We start from the raw sequence: 21,523 nt of genomic DNA on the forward strand, positions 1-21,523 counted from the left end.
AGCAAATGGGCGTTGTTTTGAACCTCGATTTGCTCGATCGAACTATTTTAGGTCGAGGAAAATTTTCAACGTGCCACTTCGTACGGTGCCGCAGAGTCTCAGAACCGTACTCAGAAATCCAGGATTCATATCATTTGCGATCACACGACTGAAACATTCGTGGGCACTGGCAGTCCTCTCAAGAAGATGAAAGCACACGTTTCTTCTATTGTTCTTCTCAGTTGCGAGGTTTTTCGGCACCATTTTGGCTCATACATTCCTCATGTGGAGAGTTTTTGTCAAAATTTGATCTACAGTGGGAGAATTATAGTTTAACAGGTCACCCATCATCTTTATTGTTAAATGTCGGTCGTATCATAGAAGAGCACCCACATTTTTGACGTTTTCGTCGATTTTCGATGTTGGGGGTCTCTCTGAGCGATGTTCATCTTCGACGTGTTCCGGCCTTCCAGAAATGAGTTTTGCACGAAAAAAACGTTTGATCTTGATACGGAATGTTCCCCATTGACCTGTTTCAACTTTTCAAAGCTCACATTATCACACTACCAGATTCCCCAAGTTTTATACAAAATTTGGTAGTATAAAGTTGCTCTAAATTCCACTGGTCCATTTTCGTAGCACACAACAAAAACACAACTTCATTGATGGGGCTCTCAAAAATCGCGTGGTAGCTGTACGGAACTGAAACTCCGACTGTGCATCTGGGAGGGATGAACACACCGGTCTACATAAGTAGAACAACGCGGCGTTGAGCGATTGCTCGTAGTGTTGAAGATCTCATTACTTTTCTCACACGTCTCGCACGACTGAATTCAGAAATCGCTTAAATATTCATTAACAGTTTCTTCTCCAGTGAAATTAAACCACTTGCGATCAACAACGGAATGGTATAGCTTCCCTCTAATTTATAGTAGCCTGTCCTCAAATTTGTGCGATACGACATATTCTTAAAAATTGTGCAGCGTACTGTACCTTTTTGAAAGCCTTATTTTTTATGTGCTCATGAACAAGTCATATTGAGAATACTGAACGCATTTATCTGTGGCTTTAATTCTGTGGATTTCTGTGTGGTGTATACTGGTACAAGGACAAGTAAATTTCATGATTGAACTGTATGTTAGACACCACAAAGCGTCCTTTCCTTTCCTTTTGGATCTGTGTTTCAGTACAGAAAATCTGCTGTGAACATCTAGCATACTTTTTGCCGGTTTACTTTTAAATATTTCGTTAATTCATATTTCAAGTGCTACAGAGCCTATTCCATAATGTAAAACAGCTCTACTTTTAACTGCTGATAAGCATATTATTTATACGAATGTAATCAATGATGAAATGTCTGCAAAAATTTACATTTGAATGGTCTGATTTTTATTACAGTGAAATGATGTCAGCAACATACACCAATTCAGTGGCAGAGATGTATGCATAGATGGAAGATGAAGGACAAACGCAGTAGAAGAGGGGGGCGGGAGGGGGGTTAAGGATGGGCAGTGGGCGAGGTCATCAATTCCAATATATCACCGTTCTGTCGGCATTTTAACTTCGCGCTTTTTGTTAACTTTTTGAAACCTTACCAAGGGGAACGCATAAGTCGTGGCACGGAGCAGCTATATGAACACCAAAATAATGTATTTCAGCATTTGCTTCCATTTTAACTTGAATGGACGACCATTTGTAAACGTGGGCGCAGTGCATGTGCACGGGGAATGTGTGCGTGCGCGCGTGTGTGTGCGTGAATGTGTGTGTGTGTGTGTGTGTGTGTGTATGTGTGTGTGTGTGTGTGTGTATGTGTTCATGACGTGCCCAAGTAACTCGATTTTACGCTACATACGGTCAGTTGTATGTAAGACAGTCGGCTGACGTCGCCTCGATTCCAGGATACTGGGAGACTGTAGAATATTTTTGAAGAGTATGGAACCCATATCAAATAGGACTAACCAGAGACATTTTGAGTGTGCAAAGAAGGATAGCACGCGCGGTGACAGATTTGAATGATCGCGGGAGAATGTGACTGAGATAATGGAAAACCTGCAGTTGTAGATTCTTGAAGATGGACTCTGACTGTCCCACGAAAGCCTTCTAACAAAATATGAAGAACTGGAGATGTTTTCCAGCCCCATACGTATCGCTAGCGCAGGGTTTGTGACAACAAAATTAGACTAATTGCAGCACTCATACAGACATTTAAGTTTTTTTTACTGCACTCTACACGCAAATGGAACGGAAGGAAACCATGACATGTGGTACCATCCTAAGTACACTCCGCCAAGCATGTCACACCGATTTTCAGAGTGTATATGAAGATGCATATGCCTATGTCATACCCCTTACGGTTTCACATACATCTGAATAATTAGGTCATTTTCCACTCCGTTTCCTCTCCCATTATCTATCGTCCTTTACCTCAATACCACACTCCCCTCCATTTACCACCCATGCATCTTACGGAAGTGTAAGATACAAGGAAAATATGAGAAAAATATCGCTATTGGTGGCGTGGTACAAGCCGTCCTGATCTCCTACTGCACAAAGGTCAAGGCTAAGTCAGATAATTTTAAGTGCAAGATAATTATTCGCCATTTACTCAGGAAAAGCGAAAGTTATCGATGACGAAAGGCTTTATTTTCCTCTGCATTTTAAAAGGAAGGAAGAAATTTTGATGTTTGACGTCCAGAGGACGATGAAGTCGATAGAAAAGGAGCACAAAGTCGAATTGTTTTGGGACAGTATACTTTTCACAGGTAGCATCTCGGCGTTTGTCATGAGATATGCGGGCGAGTCAGTAGAAACTTAAATCTGGTTCGCTGATGGGGGATTTTTGAGGATGGATTATGTACATCATCATTGTTTTTTGAGTCATCTCGGTTTCATAACACTAAATTCTCGCAAATTTTAAAAAAATCATAGTTATCTGCTTTTCTGCTCAAAATGTTTTCTTTCTCATGATTTCATATCGTTCATAGCGGTTTGTTCTCCTACCTGATTTCAATAGATTGTTTGTGCAATTTTTAAAAGGAAAAATTCAAAAGAAATCTAAGTGACCAGGGTCGTGTCCTTCTGGATTTCGAACTTGAAACTGTGTGTTATGTGCAACAGTCTTTTGATAAAATCCTAAGGTCTTCAGTGACAAATTCTACTTCATTAGTGTTAACGCAAACTGCAAACGATAGAGCGAAAGACATAAAAGATAACTTTCTTTTAACTGTGTTGTAATGTTTCTATTTTTTGGCAGTATGTATGTGTTGTATGCGTACTGTAAGACCTTCAGTACACACACCATCAGATTAATTGACTTGTCGCTCTAACGAAGTAGGCGAGTGTCAGCAATATGTCTTATCATGGCGTGTTTATCTTCTGCCGTTAGGTCAGACGATAGAAGTGCCACTTGCACGCTTAGAGTAGCAGATTGACGGTGACCAACTTTAAACAGAACTTGATTAATTTTCACACACATTTATTAAAATAATAACAAGCATAAAAGTTACTTAACTTAATCTGGATGCTATTTAAAATTGACAATCTGAAGTTCCCTTAGTATTGGTATGTTAATCTTATTCTCACATATCTCTGATACTTGACAAAAGTGTCTATACATTTATCTTCATGGCTATGTACAGGAATATGGTAATCTGATTAGGCACAGACTGAAACTTGACTATAGACTGGTACACTAATGCAGACTGGTACAGACTGGTGCAGACAAATGCAGACTGACTAATCGGAGGTCTGTACACTCGTTATAATACCTCGCGCGTTCATGCATCACTGCGCGAGTGTGATCCGTGAGGACAAAAGGTTCTATGTTAGCAGCAATCTCATTGGCTGCGTTACGCGGATCGGCAGAAGCAGAACTTGGTTCGTCTCTATGGCAGTGCCATCTCGTGCGGAGACGGATGAGCGCTGCGCCTGCGCTGTTATGCTTAGCGGGGCGCGCTCTAGTGGGAAAGTTGTGTACGCGCTGACTACACGGAACTATGTACACAACAGTATGTTGTCCAGATTTACCTTTTTATTTTAAAGAGATAAGGATTGTTGTATAACATTTTGAACATTGTTAGGTACTCAACTACACCGATACGACTGCAGTGGAACAGACGGTAATATTAAGATCTTTGCAGTTACCTATTGACTACTGTAAATAAGAGGTAAGCCGTATTAACGAAGAAACTAAATATTGATTTTTGGTTCAAGAAATGAATTTGCTGATGGTGGTTGGTGAATCGATCATATTCTTGCTTAACTGTGAATTTGGGTAAGTGAAAGTAGATATTTAACACCGTCACAGGTCCCATATCACTGCCAACAAGGGGAAGTATTACATCGTGTTTCCAAGACTGCAGTTTCAAGCTTTCAAAACTCGATCCGCATTATTCAGTATTTAGGTAAATGACCACTGACAAACATGTAAGGAGAAATAGAAATTAAAATGATTGGTGATAAGAAACTTTAATTTGGATAGTTTTAAAATAGAAAAGCTGTTCATTACAAAGTTGTCTATTTGCCATCATTTTTCATAACGAAGATTCACAACATTTATCAAAAAGAGATGGAATGAATCCAGAAGATAGAGTGATGTCGCTGGTGGTGGTGATTTTTGAAGTCTCCAGTATACAACTGTGCTCAACCAATCTTCGCCTGTAAAGAGGAAAATATTTATTAGTTTTATAAAATGTTACCAAAATATATTAAATAATTATTTTGCATACGTAAATAAATTATTTACAACGCCTAATAAACTTTGTGTCATGCATAATATCCAAAAATCTCTAGTTATATGTGAAACCGGCAAGTGTAACTTATGCACGGGGCGGCCTACTTATTTTCCATCAAACGGGAAGGATCTTACAGCTCTAAACTCCGTTATGTGATTGGTTAAATGACTGCAACTTACGAGCTTGGGTGTTGTGTTACGTACATTTTACGTGGTTACAATGAAACAAACTGTGGCTTTTTCATAACCCACATGTACCTGTACTGCACCTTTGTTATAGGATTTACGAGAGTTTCATTAATGCACCAACAATCGCTTTTGGAAGGGTTTTCCGTTGGTAATTTATTATCAGCAGTACTGATATAGATTTTTCTTTCTAACGCGTTATTCATTGTTCTAGTACCTTTTCATTGTAAGTTCATTAAGTGTCCACGCTGAAATCCGACTATCATAACAGCCTATATCGCATAAAATTAAGGTGATCTGTAATCTTTTTCGGTCGCCATATCATTTTATAAAGTATTTTAAGTGTTCTCACACATAATGGTAATATTAATTATTTACTTTACACATTATATTCATTTAGAAGCAGCTTTAGAATTTGTTGAACCGTTTGTATTCTTTTTAGATAGAGAGAAAATGTAGAATATTTGTCGACAATATCTTTAACGGATTACAAGCCACGTTTTCTTCCCTTAGGTGGCTCTGTTTCTTCGCCAGCGACAACGTCTACTGACTGTTTGCCATTTTCATAACGGAATACCAATAACATGTTTTACATTTATACGATCAGCTTTCCATCGCCACAGGCTACGTTACATTTTATTTCATTGTCTAAAATAATTACTATTATTTGAGTGTCTATTTCGCTGACATTAATGACCAATCTCGTCTGTGTACAGTGTAATATTAGATGTGAACGGCGTTTCTAAAAGGATCTATGGGAGGGCCCGAAAGCTCCGAACCTGCCGTGTAAGATAAACAACACATATTTAAACATGGCCATAGTTAGTTATTCGTGATTTTTGTGTCTTCTACCAACAACCGAGATCTCGGCTTCTTTTTCTTACTTAAATATTATTTTTCTGATTGTAATATTCAGACAATTTTGAATTCCACAGGTACTACATAGACTTTATATAGAGATTTAATACCAACATTTGTCTTGAAAAGTAGAAACATGACAGCATCAGTAATTAATGATGTTGGTAGAGGAGTATCTCCGCTTAAATCAGAAATAAAACACCGTGTATGAAGAAGCGTTATAGAGATACATGGAATGTAACAAAGAATATGATGGAAGCAAATACACGACTACTATGAACTGTTGTGCTACTTTGGTGGCTTATGAAAATGATACTTAACAAAAAAAGCAGCAGCAGCGTTAAGGCTGAGGTCTTTTGGCAAACACATTTCTTTTGCTTACATATCACCCAAATAATTAAAGAAGAAATGTTGAAAATGTAGGTAAATTTATGTGCATAGGTGCTGGTAAATCCTTCGGGATGTGAAAAAAAATGTTCAAATGCATCTGAAATCTTATGGGACTTAACTGTTATGGTCATCAGTCCCTAAGCTTACGCACTACTTAACCTAAATTATCCCAAGGACAAACACACACACCCATACCCGAGGGAGGACTCGAACCTCCGCCGCGACCAGCCGTACAGTCCATGACTGTAGCGCCTCAGACCGCTCGGCTATCGGAATGTGAGGTTATGGTCCAAGAAACCCTTCTGTTCCTGACGTTTCGTCCATGACTGCTCTGGACATCCTCAGAGTTGGCAAGACTCAGCGGAGGAGCGCCTCTGAGGATGTCCAGCGCACGAAACTTCAGGAACAGAAAAGTTTCTTGGACCACGACCTCACATCCCGAAAGGTTTACCAACAGCTATGTCATCTGGTCGTGAAAGCCTTCAAATTTATGTGCCTCAACACATCTCTGTAAGACGTGTTTTCACCTTATGGGTTCCATAAATTTTACCGGTGATGTTTACTTGGTCCGCATATGATTTGGAATTTGTCCGCTGCAGGTTGTCGCACTTACCCCGGTGTGAATAGCGACCATGCCGTCATCGGCAGACGTAAGGATCTCGATGTAGGCCGTGCCGTCGCTGTTGACAGTGACGGTGGAGCCGGTGCAGCTGTTGCCATTCACGTTACCAGAAATAACGTCACAGTACGTGCCACCTGGTAGACCAGTCTGCCGAAAGAGAACTTGTGTAATCCTTGTTTTCCTTTTGCGTATTGCAGTCTCAAAACACTACAAGGGAAATTTAGAACACACCTGTAAGGTCTGCTTCAGATCGGCGCTAGCTTCGTTGTTGATCGCGATGAAAGCAACGTTTCCTCGCGAGAAGGCGATCTGGTAGTTGCCATTGTCCCACCAGTTGGCCATGGCGGTGGCTGTGGACGTCATTATAGTAATTAGCTTGTATGACAACTGGCATATAAGTGATGTAGGTTTGGTGGGAAATTTGTTGTGAATGTGAGTGGAGTTAAACGACACATATATCACTGATCATCCCTATCAACGGAACATGGTGTGATACAGATGTAAATGTGAGAAAGGTTAGGTAAAATAGTATTAGCAATATAATTATTTAAAATCTATTAAATATCTGTACGGCTTTGAAAACTTTCATGAAATAATGTGGACTTACAGCTGTCTAAAATTTTTGAATAACCATAACAGCAGTTCAGTGCATTATGTTTGCACATCACGAACTGAATAATAATAACTTAATCAAAAATATTACAGAATTTATTATCAAAGAAGTGATCGTATACTGAAACAAATATGTTTCATGAAGAACAAAATGATCAAAAAAATAATAACCACGTCCTTAACCTATTTTGAAATTCCATCCGTTGAGGATTAACGTGCTGACAAAATCATTCACTTGATACGACACTCACTTTAATGAACACAAAATATGTGCACGTGGTACTTCCGTAAAAAGATGATGTTTTTATCAGTAGAACAAAACTAGTCAGAATAAATACCTCAGACAATATTCGGGTTACGAATAGGGGCACAGATGACAGAAAAAAAAGGTAAGCCAGCAGAACTTTGAGTCACCTATGTTTGATAAATAACTTTCTAAAGACAAGACCGCATAAATATTTCTTGATTTTCGACAACCGGTTTCGAAAGACTTTGCTGTCATCTTCAGGTCTTAAATATTTTGTTTCAAAATGTGTTCATCGTGAGCTGGAACCTCGCAGTAAGTTGTCATGTTAGTAGACAAAAGATAGCACATTGTACAAAACTTTGTCGGAAATAAAACATTTACAGTCAAAAGGTACCTAGTGCACATGGCCATGTCCCTATATGTAGCTCTCACATGTGATAATTACGTCATAAATGTCACAACATACAAATGTACAGCAGCACAACTGTTTACGGTAGCTTGACATCCATTCAGTGACAATCAACCTTAGATGATGTATATGGCACCTGAAGATCAAAGCGAAGTCTGTTGAAACCGGTTGCTGAAAATAAAGAAATATTCAGGCGACCTAGACTTTAAAAAGTCTTTTACCAAGTAAAACAGATTTCTGCTTTCACTTCTCAATATGAGAAATTTCAATCTATATTTGACATCTAAACCTCACAAACTCACAGAGAGATACACGGAGTTAAGTGAATGCCTTTAGAAAAAGTATCAAGATTCAGGAAATGAGATTTACCTGTAATTAATAGGCACAGCGAAAAATTTGATGGAATTACGAACCAGACATAATAAATTTCTCGTTGCAGACGAGGAACCCATTACCACAGGAAAGGTCGCTCGACCACTATGTAGCATGTTCGATTCCTAGTGGCCAGTGAGACGGAGGTACAGTTGTTGGAGGGGGACATTAATTCAACAGCACCTTTTCATGGAATAACCCTAATGAAGTAACTGGTTTCATCTTCGCCTCATTTCCGTATACATCTATGCTAATACAAATGGACATCATTGGGACTTCAGAATGTGATAAACAACCATAACTCGGAGGAAGGCAACGGCAAGCTATACCTGCAAGGACGCTCTGCAGTACAAGAGAGTGGCATTCCAGCGCTGTCTCAAATGCTATAGACTCTAGCTAACAAACATTTTTCGGCCGATGTGAGTCTATAATATAATTGTGACTGAGTATAAATTGTGTAGTTCATTTTACTGAAAAATAGACTCAATGGAGAGACAAGCAAAGCAAAACAATGCCGGCCTTGACAGGAAAATTGGTACCGACCGACCGCCGTGTCATCCGTCAAAGGCGTTACTGGATGCACCATGGAGGGAGGTGTAGTCAGGATACCCATCTTCCGCCACTTGTCGGCTTTCTTGTCCCTGAAGCCGTTAGTTCTCACTCAGCTAGGTCCTTCATTGGCTTCACGAGGCTGAGTGTATCCAGTGCCAGTCCTACCACTAAGGAAAAATCGTTCTTAGCACCAAGAATCAGACCTGGCTCCTCCGCATAAATGGCTCTGAGCACTATGGGACTTAACATCTATGGTCATCAGTCCCCTAGAACTTAGAACTACTTAAACCTAACTAACCTAAGGACAGCACACAACATCCAGCCATCACGAGGCAGAGAAAATCCCTGACCCCGCCGGGAATCGAACCCGGGAACCCGGGCGTGGGAAGCGAGAATGCTACCGCACGACCACGAGATGCGGGCTCCTCCGCATAGTAGCCAGACATGATGACCACTTATCTGGGGAGGTGGACGGAGAGAAAAAACAATCCAGGTTATGTTGCTTTACTGAAGCAACCAGTAATAAAGGAGTCAACACAAATACCTAGCTTCAGAACCAATACATTTCATCGTCACTTTTGTATTCAGAACTGAGAGTTTAATGGGAGAGTAGATAAATAGCTCTGACGCCAGTTACAAGAAATAGCAGAGCCAGATATCACTGTACTTCCGTTTGGTGACTCTTAATTTCGAGAGTCACTACACTTACCAATGGCTCTCTAATTAAGCCCGTTTCATCTCAACTTTTATTCGACTGTAAGATGTACCCTTGTGTTCATGGTCAAGTCTTGGCATCCTTGACTACCATTTTCAGGAATTTAAGCAGACAGAATGAACCTATTTTCAGTCGTAAAGAAAGTTTCACTAACTTCCAGCAACGTTTCTGAAGCCGACCATGTTGTAGATCTGTCTCCAGCGGTGTTCGCACACCCACGGTCTCGCGCAGGAGTCGTCAGAGTTGATGGTGGGAGAGATGATGTTGTTGCTGCTGTCCTGTGGAGGTCCGTCGTCCGAGCTGCTGAATTCGTAGCTGGACATCACTCGCGGGTAGCCGAAAGGCCATGCCAGCATAAATGCGACGGCCATCTAAAAAAGGAGAGAAAGCACTATAAATAACAAAGTATGCCCAGACCAATTGAGAAGGTTCATTTTACTCTGTATGCACTTGAAATGGATTGGGCCCAGTGAAATTAATAACAATGAGAATCCGGAGAAACAATCGATCGAAATATGAGCTCAAAACAATATTACAGGCCATAGCAGAAATCACACGTGGCTTCTCGGGACACTTCTTTGATTGAACTTCGTTGGTTCACATTTTCTCGATTAGATAGTAAATTAAAATTCATTTCTTTCAGTAGGCAATATTATTTTGGTTTTCATTTATGGGTGCAGAGACTGATCATTGCTGTATAAGCTTACTCGTTTTGGTACTGTAGCAATATGTGTTGAAGAAAAATGTTAGATTCCATCAAACTAGCACGTAATAAGTAAGGTGCTTTTCTGTTGTTGCAGTTGTTGCCTGCAATCCGAAGACTTGCTTTGATACAGGTTCATATTTTAGTCTATATAGTATTTTATCGACCCTCAGCAATTGTAATCGTACGTAACGAAATAATAAGCAACCAGTTGCAGAAAGGAAATTTAATTTATTTATCGGTTTTGGGCACTTAGTGCTCTTCTTCTGTCTCTTTTTCTTGTCAGTGCTTTCTACGTGCTCCTCGCCTTGCTGATTCTGCGAAGAACTTCGTCATTTCTTATCAGTCCACTTAATTTTCAACATTTTTCTGCAGCACCACTTCTCGAATGCCTCTGCTGTCTTCTGTTCTGGTTTTCCCTCTGTTCATGATACTGTACCATACAATTCTGTATTGTATACGTACATTCTCAAAAACTTCTTCCTCAAATTAAGGTCAATATTTGATACTAGCAGACTTCTCTTGACCAGGATCGCCCTTTATGTCTGTGCTAATCTGCTTTACGTCCTCCTTGCTCGTCCTACATAGTTGTTTTGCTTCCAATGTAGCACAATTAGGTAAACGAGTTTGATTTCAAGACGTTAAGTTTCTCGATATTTTATTTCTAGATCTGTGATCACGATGGACAGCAATGCGTATTCAGCAAAGTGCTGCCATGCTGGCTGGCCATACGGTTGCTTTTGTGGAAGCACGTTCCATTTCCCCATTAGAGTGATTGACAGCTATTGCGCGGTCGTTGGTACGTGTAGTGTGTCACCCCAACACATCCCACAAGTGCTCGAGGATTTAAGTCGGTGGAACTGGACGGCCACTCCATTCACGGTATATCCTCCAACTGCGCTGTCGCACACAGTCATCCATAAAATTGCTTTTACGGTAGAATTCTCTCATGAAATAATGCCCATGGGGAAGGAGTACAGTAACAATGCCATTGACCAGTGAGCGTATCGTGTTCAAAGATGATGGTCAATGTTCTCTTGTATGGTTAAATGGCGAAATGTGGGAAGATGTAATGCCGTCATTTACATTCGTCCTTTCTTTCACAACCCAGCTAATGTCATTCCCTCTAGAGTACCCAGGTCACCTTTCCTTATTGTGCATATTTAAAGTAAGAGTACGGTGATTAACATGTAATCTTCTAATACGTATATAGATGTTTCCCGTACGCACATATTTTGACGTCGCTATTCGACGCATGGTGTTCTGCCATCCCGTCACGATTGTGAGAAGACGTTGTTGCAATTACGAGATATACCAGTTTCGGCCAAATTTTCGTTTGAAGATTTCTCTATGGTGTGGTGCAAGAAGGAGAGCTATCAAAACGACCAATTCAGAATAACACAGTGAATGGACTTGTCGACGTCGAGTGTTTGGAGCAAGAACCAGACATGTCCAGGGCTTGCTTAGTTAGTGCACCAAACAGTAGACGGATTCTGGAATGTGATTTGCATGGAAGAAGTATGTATTTTTCAAGTTCTTCGGCCACCCAAAACAGCTGTTTTGCTCTAACATTAAGAGTGCTGGTGTTTACCGTCCCAAAGTACAGTTTCTTTGAGTAGTCCACTGCACACAAGCATGTCGTTCGCTGTACGGCGTCATTACCAAAACTTATTATATTTCGTCGTTCAGAAAGCCTCAACCACATCGTCTTATCGTGAGGAAAAGCTATAAATATCCTCTACTAGATAAATATGACAAATATAAAGACGCCATGAGGTTGGCCATCAAGTATGTGCTGACATCAGACACGTAATTTTATCGTAAGGTGGAATGTGAGAGAACTGTTACGAATGCCACGTATGGTTCATCATAAGGAAAAGCGCTATGAACTTATTATCTTTCCACACGTATGACTCTTATTACGGAATCCATTTTCTGTAACTCTCAGATATTTATTGTTTTTAGACATCATATTCAAATAACTTAGGTGTTTGGTGAAAAAGCGAGAGAAAATCTTTTTTTCTTTTTTTTAATTCAATAAATGATTCCCGTCTTTGCATCACTTTCCACTTCGGCTCGGTGAGAGTTTACGTTCATTTTTTTATGCTTCCTTAGCTCAAGCGGATTTAATGTTTATTCCAAGAATAATAGACATTATTTACGTTTTAGTATAACTTTCCTGGACGTCTTCCTGGCCCAGTCTTGACGATTTCGTATTTTGTCTTAACCTTATGTTACTGAGGCCTGCATCGAGTGACTGATGCGGCTTTCACTGTATAATAATTTTTATACCGCACCGTTAGCTTAATATCACTGAGTGTAAGTGTCAGATACATTCGCATACATTCATGTAACATAAATTTTTTCGTTGTTACTTGTTGATAATCTGAAGATGCGGCAAACGTGCGAGCTGTATCATTAGCAACAAAGCGTTTTGCGACCGACACTGTTTTTTATAGTCTTTGTTTGGTTATTTAATAAGCTATTACGGTATGTTGCTGGCCTCAATAAAGTTGGGAAAAGGCAAGACCGATTAATACACCTTTTCCAATTTATGAACAGTTTTTTCGTGCTTTACTCGAAAGTATGTAAACGTGACTTATCTGGTTTTTGCACCAATTCCTCAATCTAAGAACGATTATTGAGCTCTGCTTATCAGTCTGGGACGCACACAACGTCGGATTCAGGGATGAGATAGAGGAGATACGTACAAAGTGTCACATTTCCTCACTTAGTTGTTTAAAAAGCGGGGAGGAGTTACGGAGATGCTCATCAGACTCCGGTGAGAGGCGCTGCATGATAGGTATTGTGTATCGCGAAATGGTTTGCTGTTGAAATTTGAAGATCGTGCATTGAAGGAAGAGTCATGCAAGATGTTACTTCCTCCCACATGTGTCTCCCGAGAGGACAAGAAAATCAAGGAAACTAGAGATCAAAGAGTAATTGGGGATTGCGCGGAAAAACTGGCTAACCCTCTAATGTAAAATCTTAGAGATAAGTGTTGCCATCTGTCGCTGGGAACGGGAACTATCGAAATTGACATTAGTCTCACCCCTAAAAAGCACATTAGAATATTTACGGGTGAGAACAATGTCAGTTTTGATAGTTCCCGTACCCAGTAACAGAAGTTTTACGTTTCAGGGTTCATATGGTTCAAATGGCTCTAAGCACTATGGTACTAAACATCTGAGGTCATCAGTCCCCTAGACTTAGAACTACTTAAACCAAGCTGTCCTACGAACATCACACACATCCATGCGCGAGGCAGGATTCGAACCTGCACTGCAGCAGCAGCGTGGTTCCGGACTGAAGCGCCTAGAACCGCTCGGCCACATCGGCCGGCCCTCGTTTCAGGGTTAGCCCGTTTTTCCGTGCTTGTCTTCAATTGAACACCATTTGCGAATAGTGTAGGAGGCGCCTACGTGAGGTATCGGAAGTATCCTCTGCCACACACCATGAAGCGGCTTGAAGATTATACAAGGTCCAGTCACGTTAATGTGACCACTATCTATGTTCGACGTCAACGTGCAATAACCACACACAGACAGCAAGTTGTAGCACTAGCAGTGGAGGGTATATAAGACGTCTCTGGGGGATGCGGGAAATAATGCAGTTGTCACTCGGAAACGGAACTATTTATCTGACGTCCAAAAGTTCATGATCATTGGCTTTCGGACCAAGGATGAAAGGACTTCCGAAGCTGCTATGTTTGTAAACTGTTCGCTACCCAAAACCAGCACCGAGACAATACCAGCCATAGATAAGGGGGTGAACGATGGCTAAATAGATGTGTACGGGCGAACAGACGAGCAATTGTCGAGCAGCTGACCGCCCATGCGAAGCAAGGGACTAGCAACGGTGTCCTTTAACGAGCATTCAGCGAACATTGCTGCGTATGGGTCTCTACAGCAAGCGCCTGGTTCAGACATCCTAACTGAATGTTGTTCATTAGCGACGAAGGCTGAAATTTACACTGCAGTACAGCAACAGGACAACGACTGAATGGCGGCAGGTGGCTTTTACAGACGATTCTCGTTTTTTGCTTCATCAGACGGATAGTGTGTACGTCGTGAAACTGCATGCAAACACCCTGCGACAACCGTCGGAACCGTGCAGTCCGGAGGAAAGAACGGTATGGTCTGGGGAATGCTTTACTGGCATTCTCTGGGCGATAAAGTCATTCTAGAAGGCACAATAGATCAACACAAGTATGCATCTGTTGTAGGAGACCATGGACATCCTTATATGGAGTTCGTTTTTCTTCGGCTCTGTGGCATGTAGTAGCAGGACAACGAAAAGTGCCACAGAACTCGCACTGCATGTGCGTGGTTCGAAGAGCACCGGGATGATTTTACTGTAGTCTCCTGGCGACCAAACTCCACGGATTAAAACCCAGTAGAGAATCTGTGAACCACCTCTATCGAGCTGTTGGAGCCATTGATCCTCAACGGAGAAACATAGCGCAGCTGGCCACGACTCCACATCCCTGTGGTTACCTCCCACAACCTCATTGACTCCCTTCCTTTTTGTGTCGCAGCGATCCGTGCTGCAAAATGTGGTTATTCAGACTTTTGACAGGTGGTGACATTATGACTGAACACTGTATATATAGATGTGCAAATTTAATTTTTCAGCAACTGTAGATCCCGAGTCATGATCATTCGTCTAATTAACCACCAATAAAACCGAAGTAATCTGTTTGTCGTAATCTATGGTACTAGTTGAACAAATCAACCCTGCTCCTGAAGCCAGTTATGACTTCAGTCGAATTATGTATCAGTGCCTCACACACGCAAGGAAACACATTCCTCGTTCTATACGTCACACTGTTTTGAAAGTGTTAAATATAATGGAACAGAAGGCTTTACTAAATCAGCCAGCGCTGTCCTCTTTTGCGAAAGAATGAGCTTTTGCACGAAATCACTTAAGGTAAAACAGAGACCAGGATTGCAACAATTACAGAGAAGTTATTATAAAGTGCCACCAGCCGTACGTGATTTTAATCAGATGCAAGCAAACATATGAACAGTTAGACACATTGAAAGATCACAGCGATAATATCGAAGAAAGTTCAGTTAGGAGCGAGCGGAACGTCTTACCTTGTAAAGCTTCGGCTCCTGGAAAGTAAGGACGTTACCACCGCCTCCGTGGCCCCTCTGGTTGTCGTGGTTGTCAATGAAAACCAGTGCGTTGTTCCCGTTGACCATGCCCCATTCCTCACCTGAAATATATATATTCCTCTTTCAGCAATCAGACAGAGAGTGAACGAATGATTTTTGACAACATTATTGGAAGCGTAGAGGTCTACACGAAATTAACAAGAGGTAACAAGTCTTGATAGACGAAATACTAGCCGGCCGAAGTGGCCGTGCGGTTAAAGGCGCTGCAGTCTGGAACCGCAAGACCGCTACGGTCGCAGGTTCGAATCCTGCCTCGGGCATGGTTGTTTGTGATGTCCTTAGGTTAGTTAGGTTTAACTAGTTCTAAGTTCTAGGGGACTAATGACCTCAGCAGTTGAGTCCCATAGTGCTCAGAGCCATTTGAACCATTTGAACGAAATACTTTTTCAAATATTAATTTCAACAGTACCGGTTTCAGTCTTGACGCTCATCATCAGAGCATTACATGTTACTTAGGCGTGTGAAGAGAAGCCAAGTGCAGCAAGAACATATGTCAAGAGACACATTTGTCGAACGAGCAATCAAGACTGAACAGGTTGCCATTAGAGTAAAATAGTTTAAAAATTATTTTTGGCATCAAGAGTGATTATTTCTTGTAGGGATACAACTTAACTGTAGCTGCTATGTATGGACTCTAAATGAAGAGAGTGTAGGAAGACATAATGAAGATCTATTTCATGTTTTTAAACTTTCAGAAAAATTAGGATACAACTTTAATATTTATCATGGAGTTAGATAAGCAATATAAATAGAATGGTTATAATTAAACTTCCGCTACTTGAGCCATTGCAAACGGAAAACTATTTACCGCATGGGTAGCCAACTTTGTATGAACGATGTTCAGACTGAGCGCTGCATGATTTGCATTGTTAGTGATGGTAGTGGCATGACTTGCCGTGAGGTACCGCCACTGGTACGGCGTAGTGTGCATTGCAGTTGCAGACGGTCAACATGCGTCTGCAGAGGGTCAGCAGGGCTTTGTTTGGAAAGCTGTATTATCAATGCTGATTCTCTTCGTGAGTACTGACGTATTAAAGGAAAACGCAGACGTCCTCTCTCCTCAATTAGGTGGAAGAACACGGTTCGGAACTTCGAATTAACTGGCAATTTGGGAATTGCTCGTGGGAGAGGTCGACGGCCAATTGCGCCACACAGTGTTGAAGAAATTAGTGTTGCCACGGCCGAGAATGCTGGACGCAATGAGCCATCTCCAAGCAGTGCACGAGCTGTGTCACGACAGCTGGACGTTCCATGGTCCAACGTTCGAAAAGTACTGCGAACAACTGCAAACTGGTGTCCGTACAAGTTTCACATTCATCATCAACTTTTGTCACGTGATGCGGACACTCGAGTAGACTTTGATATTATGTTTTTTTCCAAGACTTGAAGTAGACGACATTTGGCGTTGGAACACTGTGGAGTGATGCAGCACGCTTTATTTGTTATTTCTCTTCAGCATGTACTCACAGAAGTTTGCACAAAGTTTCATTATCCTACAATCATTCGTTTTTCATTGGAGTCCTCAGCAGTACCAAAATTTAATTATAACCGCGTCTGATTTGTGGTAATACGAAATAAATGTTGCTCAGTGCCTAATCGAGAAGAGCTACTTTTCTCGTAATATCACCGTACTACGTTATATGGCAGATTAACATGACCATTACGCTGGGCCGTCAGGTAGCTTAACGCTATAATCCAGAGCACTCAGTATAAATATATTTATTTTCCTGATTCCAACCACTCCTGCATCGTTTCTGCGTGACATGAAACTGGCATCCTCCCTTTTTGTAAAACTTAAGTTTTACGCTATTCCAGACCTGTGCTCAGTGGGTAAAAACAGTTTCAAAAATGCTGAAATGTGTCTTTTTACTCAGCCTCACTGCACCCAACTATCAAACTCAGTATCTCACAGCGTCATGGTAGCTCATTTAGTGTTCTTCACACAGATGAAATTATTTTTTGGTAATATACTGATTTTGCCAGCCGGCGTTGCTGAGCGGTTCTAGGCGCTACAGTCTGGAACCGCGCGACCGCTACGGTCGCAGGTTCGAATCCTGCCTCGGCCATGGATGTGTGTGACGTCCTTAGGTTAGTTAGGTTTAAGTAGTTCTAAGTTCTAGGGGACTGAAGACCTCGGCAGTTAAGTCCCATAGTGCTCAGAGCCTTTTTTTTTTTTTTTTTTTTTTTTTTACCCGAGACTTCCACCTAATTTAGATAAAACTCGTACTAACTAGGAGAAAATTTCAATGATTGATCTTCAACTGTCTGGACGCGTTTCTTTCTCAGAGACGAAAGTTACGAAGTTCTAATAAAAACTACTGAACAACTGAGATTTTAGCGCTTTCTTAATTACCAAAGTTGACAAGCCACTTCATTTGGTTGTTCCTCCTAAAGCAGTTTGAGAGCGACGATCCATACGTAAATTCACAGACTCTTCCCATGCCGATATATTCAGTTTTACTCACAGCTTCGGTTCCTAGAAAGTAAGAGTACTGATAAGTAACGAAACATTACACTTTGCTAAACCGAGGAAAAAAGTCTTAAATAACGTTTATCTACCCACCTGGGTCAATAACTTCCTGGAAGATGAGCGGCCTCTTGCCGCTACCAAAGTAGTTGCTGTTGAGATCGTTCAAAGCGCCATAGATCATTGCGAGGTTGTCCGGCCACATGTGCTTCGCTGCATCAATCCTGCAAGGGAGTAACAAATATTTTATTGAACAACTGCGTGTAACAAGAGCGAGTAGATATTTCACGTACCATTAAAGAAGTAAAATCCTACCGCGAAACTGATTTCTTCGGTTGTAATATAACAACTAAGCAATCAAAATATTTGACGTGGCACTCCACTACTGGTTTTTCAGAAGTAATATCTTCTTACGGGAAAATCTATTGAGCATTAGAAAGTAATGCAGTTCCAAGTTAGTGACAGGAGATGGTTAAACGGAACAGTAGAAAAAACGTAATATGATTATAGAAAAAAAGATAACATTTTCTAGTTTTTCGTAACTCGTTCGTTTAACTGTGGGCGCTGAAACTGAATTGTCTTCCATTTGAACGAACATTTTTTGTTCTTTTTACTATAATCAGGACGGCAGAAATGTAATTTTTTGGTGAGCATCTTCGTACATAGATATCTACATTACATCGTTGTTAGTGGAACTTGGAAATATTCTAGTAAGCTACAGCACCCGGAATTTCGAATAGAATCACGTAGAAAATTTCTTGTGCTATGTCAGTTTTTACATTACCTAAAACCAGCGACGCCAATATTTATCAGGCTGTTCATGTAGTCCGCAATCTTCCCACGTACGTATTCTGACCCATCATTCAGATCCTGAAGTCCAGACAGTTCACAATTGCGAACCTGCAAAAGATTTAAATGAAACTTATTTGCTATTATGTCTCCAATCCTTCAATACTGTATGGTCACTGAGTTTGGAAACTCTCTCTCTCTCTCTTATCTTTCATACAGAGAGGAGGAATATTTTCAAAAGACATTTTGTAGAAATTGTTGTTGCTGAAGAACGTTCTTGTTGTAACAAAACGACTTTCATGTTGAAGATTACATTGTACGATATCCTTGCACTGTACCGAATAAGTGCGATTTCGCTGCAGCTTAGTGAAGGGTGAAGGAAGGGAAGTGTAGCACTGATAGTAACTAGTATTTCTCAACTTGCAGCCAAACGTATTCCCAATGACGACTATCTACAAACCCATCAAGCTCAATGTTCGAAATATATACATCAAAGAAAAAGTTTTGCACCACCCCGGTTCCCAGAACTCTTGAAGATAGGCGTTGACTGTGGACATTGTATTACAGACATAGGCCCATTGACTGTTCAGAGATGTCACTAAACCCGCCGAAACATGTAATCACCCATGACTGCGTAGCGCCTATTAGAGGGAGGGGGTCAGCCAGTCATTCCACCACGGTACACGGTTCATGTTGTCTGTAATTCAATCATGCCTAGACGGTCAATACCGCGGTTCGATCGCGTCCGCAATAGTACTTTGCGCCAGGAGGGGCCCTCAACAAGGGAATTGTCCAGGCGTCTGGGAGTGAACCAAAGCTATGTCGTTCGGACATGGAGGAGATATTGAGAGACAGGAACAGTCAATGACATGCCTCACTCTGGCCTCCCAAGGGCTACTACACTACTGCAATGGATGATGGATATCTACGGATTATGGCTCGGAGGAACCCTGACAACAACGCCAACATGTTGAATAATGCTTTTCGTGCAGCCACAGATCGTCGTGTTACGACTTAATAGACTTCATGATGCGCAACTTCTCTCCCGACGTCCATGGCGAAGTCCATCTTTGCAACCAAGACACCATGCAGCGCGGTACAGATGGGTCCAACAGCATGCCGAATGGACAGCTAAGAATTGGCATCACTTTCGCTTCACCGATGAGTGTCGCATATGCCTTCGACCAGTTAATCGTTGGAGACGTGTTTGGAAACAATCCGGTCAGGCTGAACGCCTTAGACACAGTGTCCAGCGAGTGCAGCAAGGTGGACGTTCACTGATGTTTTGGGGTGCCATTATTTGGGATCTATGTACGCCACTGGTGGTCATGGAAGGCACCGACACGTGAATGCCATCCTGCGACCGATGGTGCAACACTATCGGCAGCACATTGTCGAGGAATTCGTCTTCATGGACGACAGTTCGCTCTCCCATCGAGCGCATCTTGTAAATAAATTCCTTCAGGATAGCGACATCGCTCGACTAGAGTGGCCAGCATGTTCTCCAGACATGAACCCTATTGATTTTGCCTGGGGCAGACTGAACCACCAGCCACTCTGAGGGATCTACGCCGAATCGTCGTTGAGGAGTGGGACCCTCAGGGCCAATAGTGCCTTGATAAGCTTGTGGATAGTATGCCACGACGAATACAGGCATGCATCAATGCAAGAGGGCGTGCTACTGAGTATTAGAAGTACCGGTGTGTACAGCAATCTGGGCAACCGCCTCTGAAGGTCTCACTGTATCGTGGTACAACATGCAATGTGTGGTTTTCATTAGCAATAAAAAGGTCGGAAATGATTTTTATGTTGATCTGTATTCCAATTTTCTGTACAGGTCCAAGAACTCTCGAAACCGAGGTGATGCAAAGCTTTTTCCTGTGTGTGTATTACCGCATGTACTTATCTCAGTATTAAATTATTTGCCGTCATCTTTTTCATGTTATGTCAATCAAAGTCTCCGTGTGTAATACTACGGCAAGTCAAGAGAACTGTAATTGTCATAGGTCCACTAACCCGGTTTGAGTATTCGCCATCTTTATATCGGCGATCCTATTCGTCAAGAACCCCGAAGTTTTACAATTATGAAGGTTGTGCCACTACCCGGAGGAGCAAATGAACGTTTCATGTACAGCCATCTTAAGAGGTATTTATATATAACGCATTTGTATTATTGACTAATGAATACATAAAATGGAAAATGTCAGGCTTCTTGACGATCGGCGCAGTGTAACAACATTCAGGCCATTGTGGTTAAGAGACCTCGCAGTTGTCGTATTACAATTGTAACAAAAAATTAAATTCCTTCCTCGTAAAAGAAAAGCTTGTAACTGCTACTAGATGTCACACGTACATCGATTCATTAGAGATCAAGATATGCTCATCTTACTAAAATTATTCAGGGAAATCACAAAAAAGTTATATGAACCAATGTCTACACGACTGCACAATCATGATTAGTTTACATAAGATTCAGTTTACAGAGTAAAGTTAGCTAACTAATTTTATCTAAAATTGTATTGAAACAAACATAGGTCACGTTTAACACACAAATTGTTGAAAGAAAACCAAACGGAAAAATGGAGCATGTAACTATGAAATGTCTAATTGAAGATAACACTGAAAACAGTAAAGGAGACATTAGAAAGGGAACCGAGTTCAGGGTGAACGGATCAAAGCTTTAAGGTTGGACAGTGACATTGCTGTTCTG

At 41.3% G+C, this 21,523-nt stretch overlaps 1 protein-coding gene across 1 annotated transcript in view; it reads right to left on the bottom strand.

Moving 5' to 3' along the window:
- Positions 1-4,430: 4,430 nt before the first annotated feature.
- The window catches only part of LOC126236518 (alpha-amylase-like), a 34,353-nt gene continuing 17,260 nt past the window's right edge, over positions 4,431-21,523 (bottom strand). Inside the window, exons 4-11 of the mRNA XM_049945883.1 lie at positions 18,809-18,924; positions 18,121-18,248; positions 17,911-18,033; positions 15,477-15,598; positions 9,829-10,045; positions 6,999-7,117; positions 6,759-6,914; positions 4,431-4,635 (exon numbers count right to left, since the gene is read on the bottom strand). Coding sequence (XP_049801840.1) covers positions 4,621-4,635; positions 6,759-6,914; positions 6,999-7,117; positions 9,829-10,045; positions 15,477-15,598; positions 17,911-18,033; positions 18,121-18,248; positions 18,809-18,924 — 996 coding nt within the window. The 3' untranslated portion in view covers positions 4,431-4,620. The remainder of the gene's footprint in view (positions 4,636-6,758; positions 6,915-6,998; positions 7,118-9,828; positions 10,046-15,476; positions 15,599-17,910; positions 18,034-18,120; positions 18,249-18,808; positions 18,925-21,523) is intronic.

Source organism: Schistocerca nitens, chromosome 2 (assembly GCF_023898315.1).
Source record: "Schistocerca nitens isolate TAMUIC-IGC-003100 chromosome 2, iqSchNite1.1, whole genome shotgun sequence".
NCBI classification, from domain to species: Eukaryota; Metazoa; Arthropoda; class Insecta; order Orthoptera; family Acrididae; genus Schistocerca; species Schistocerca nitens.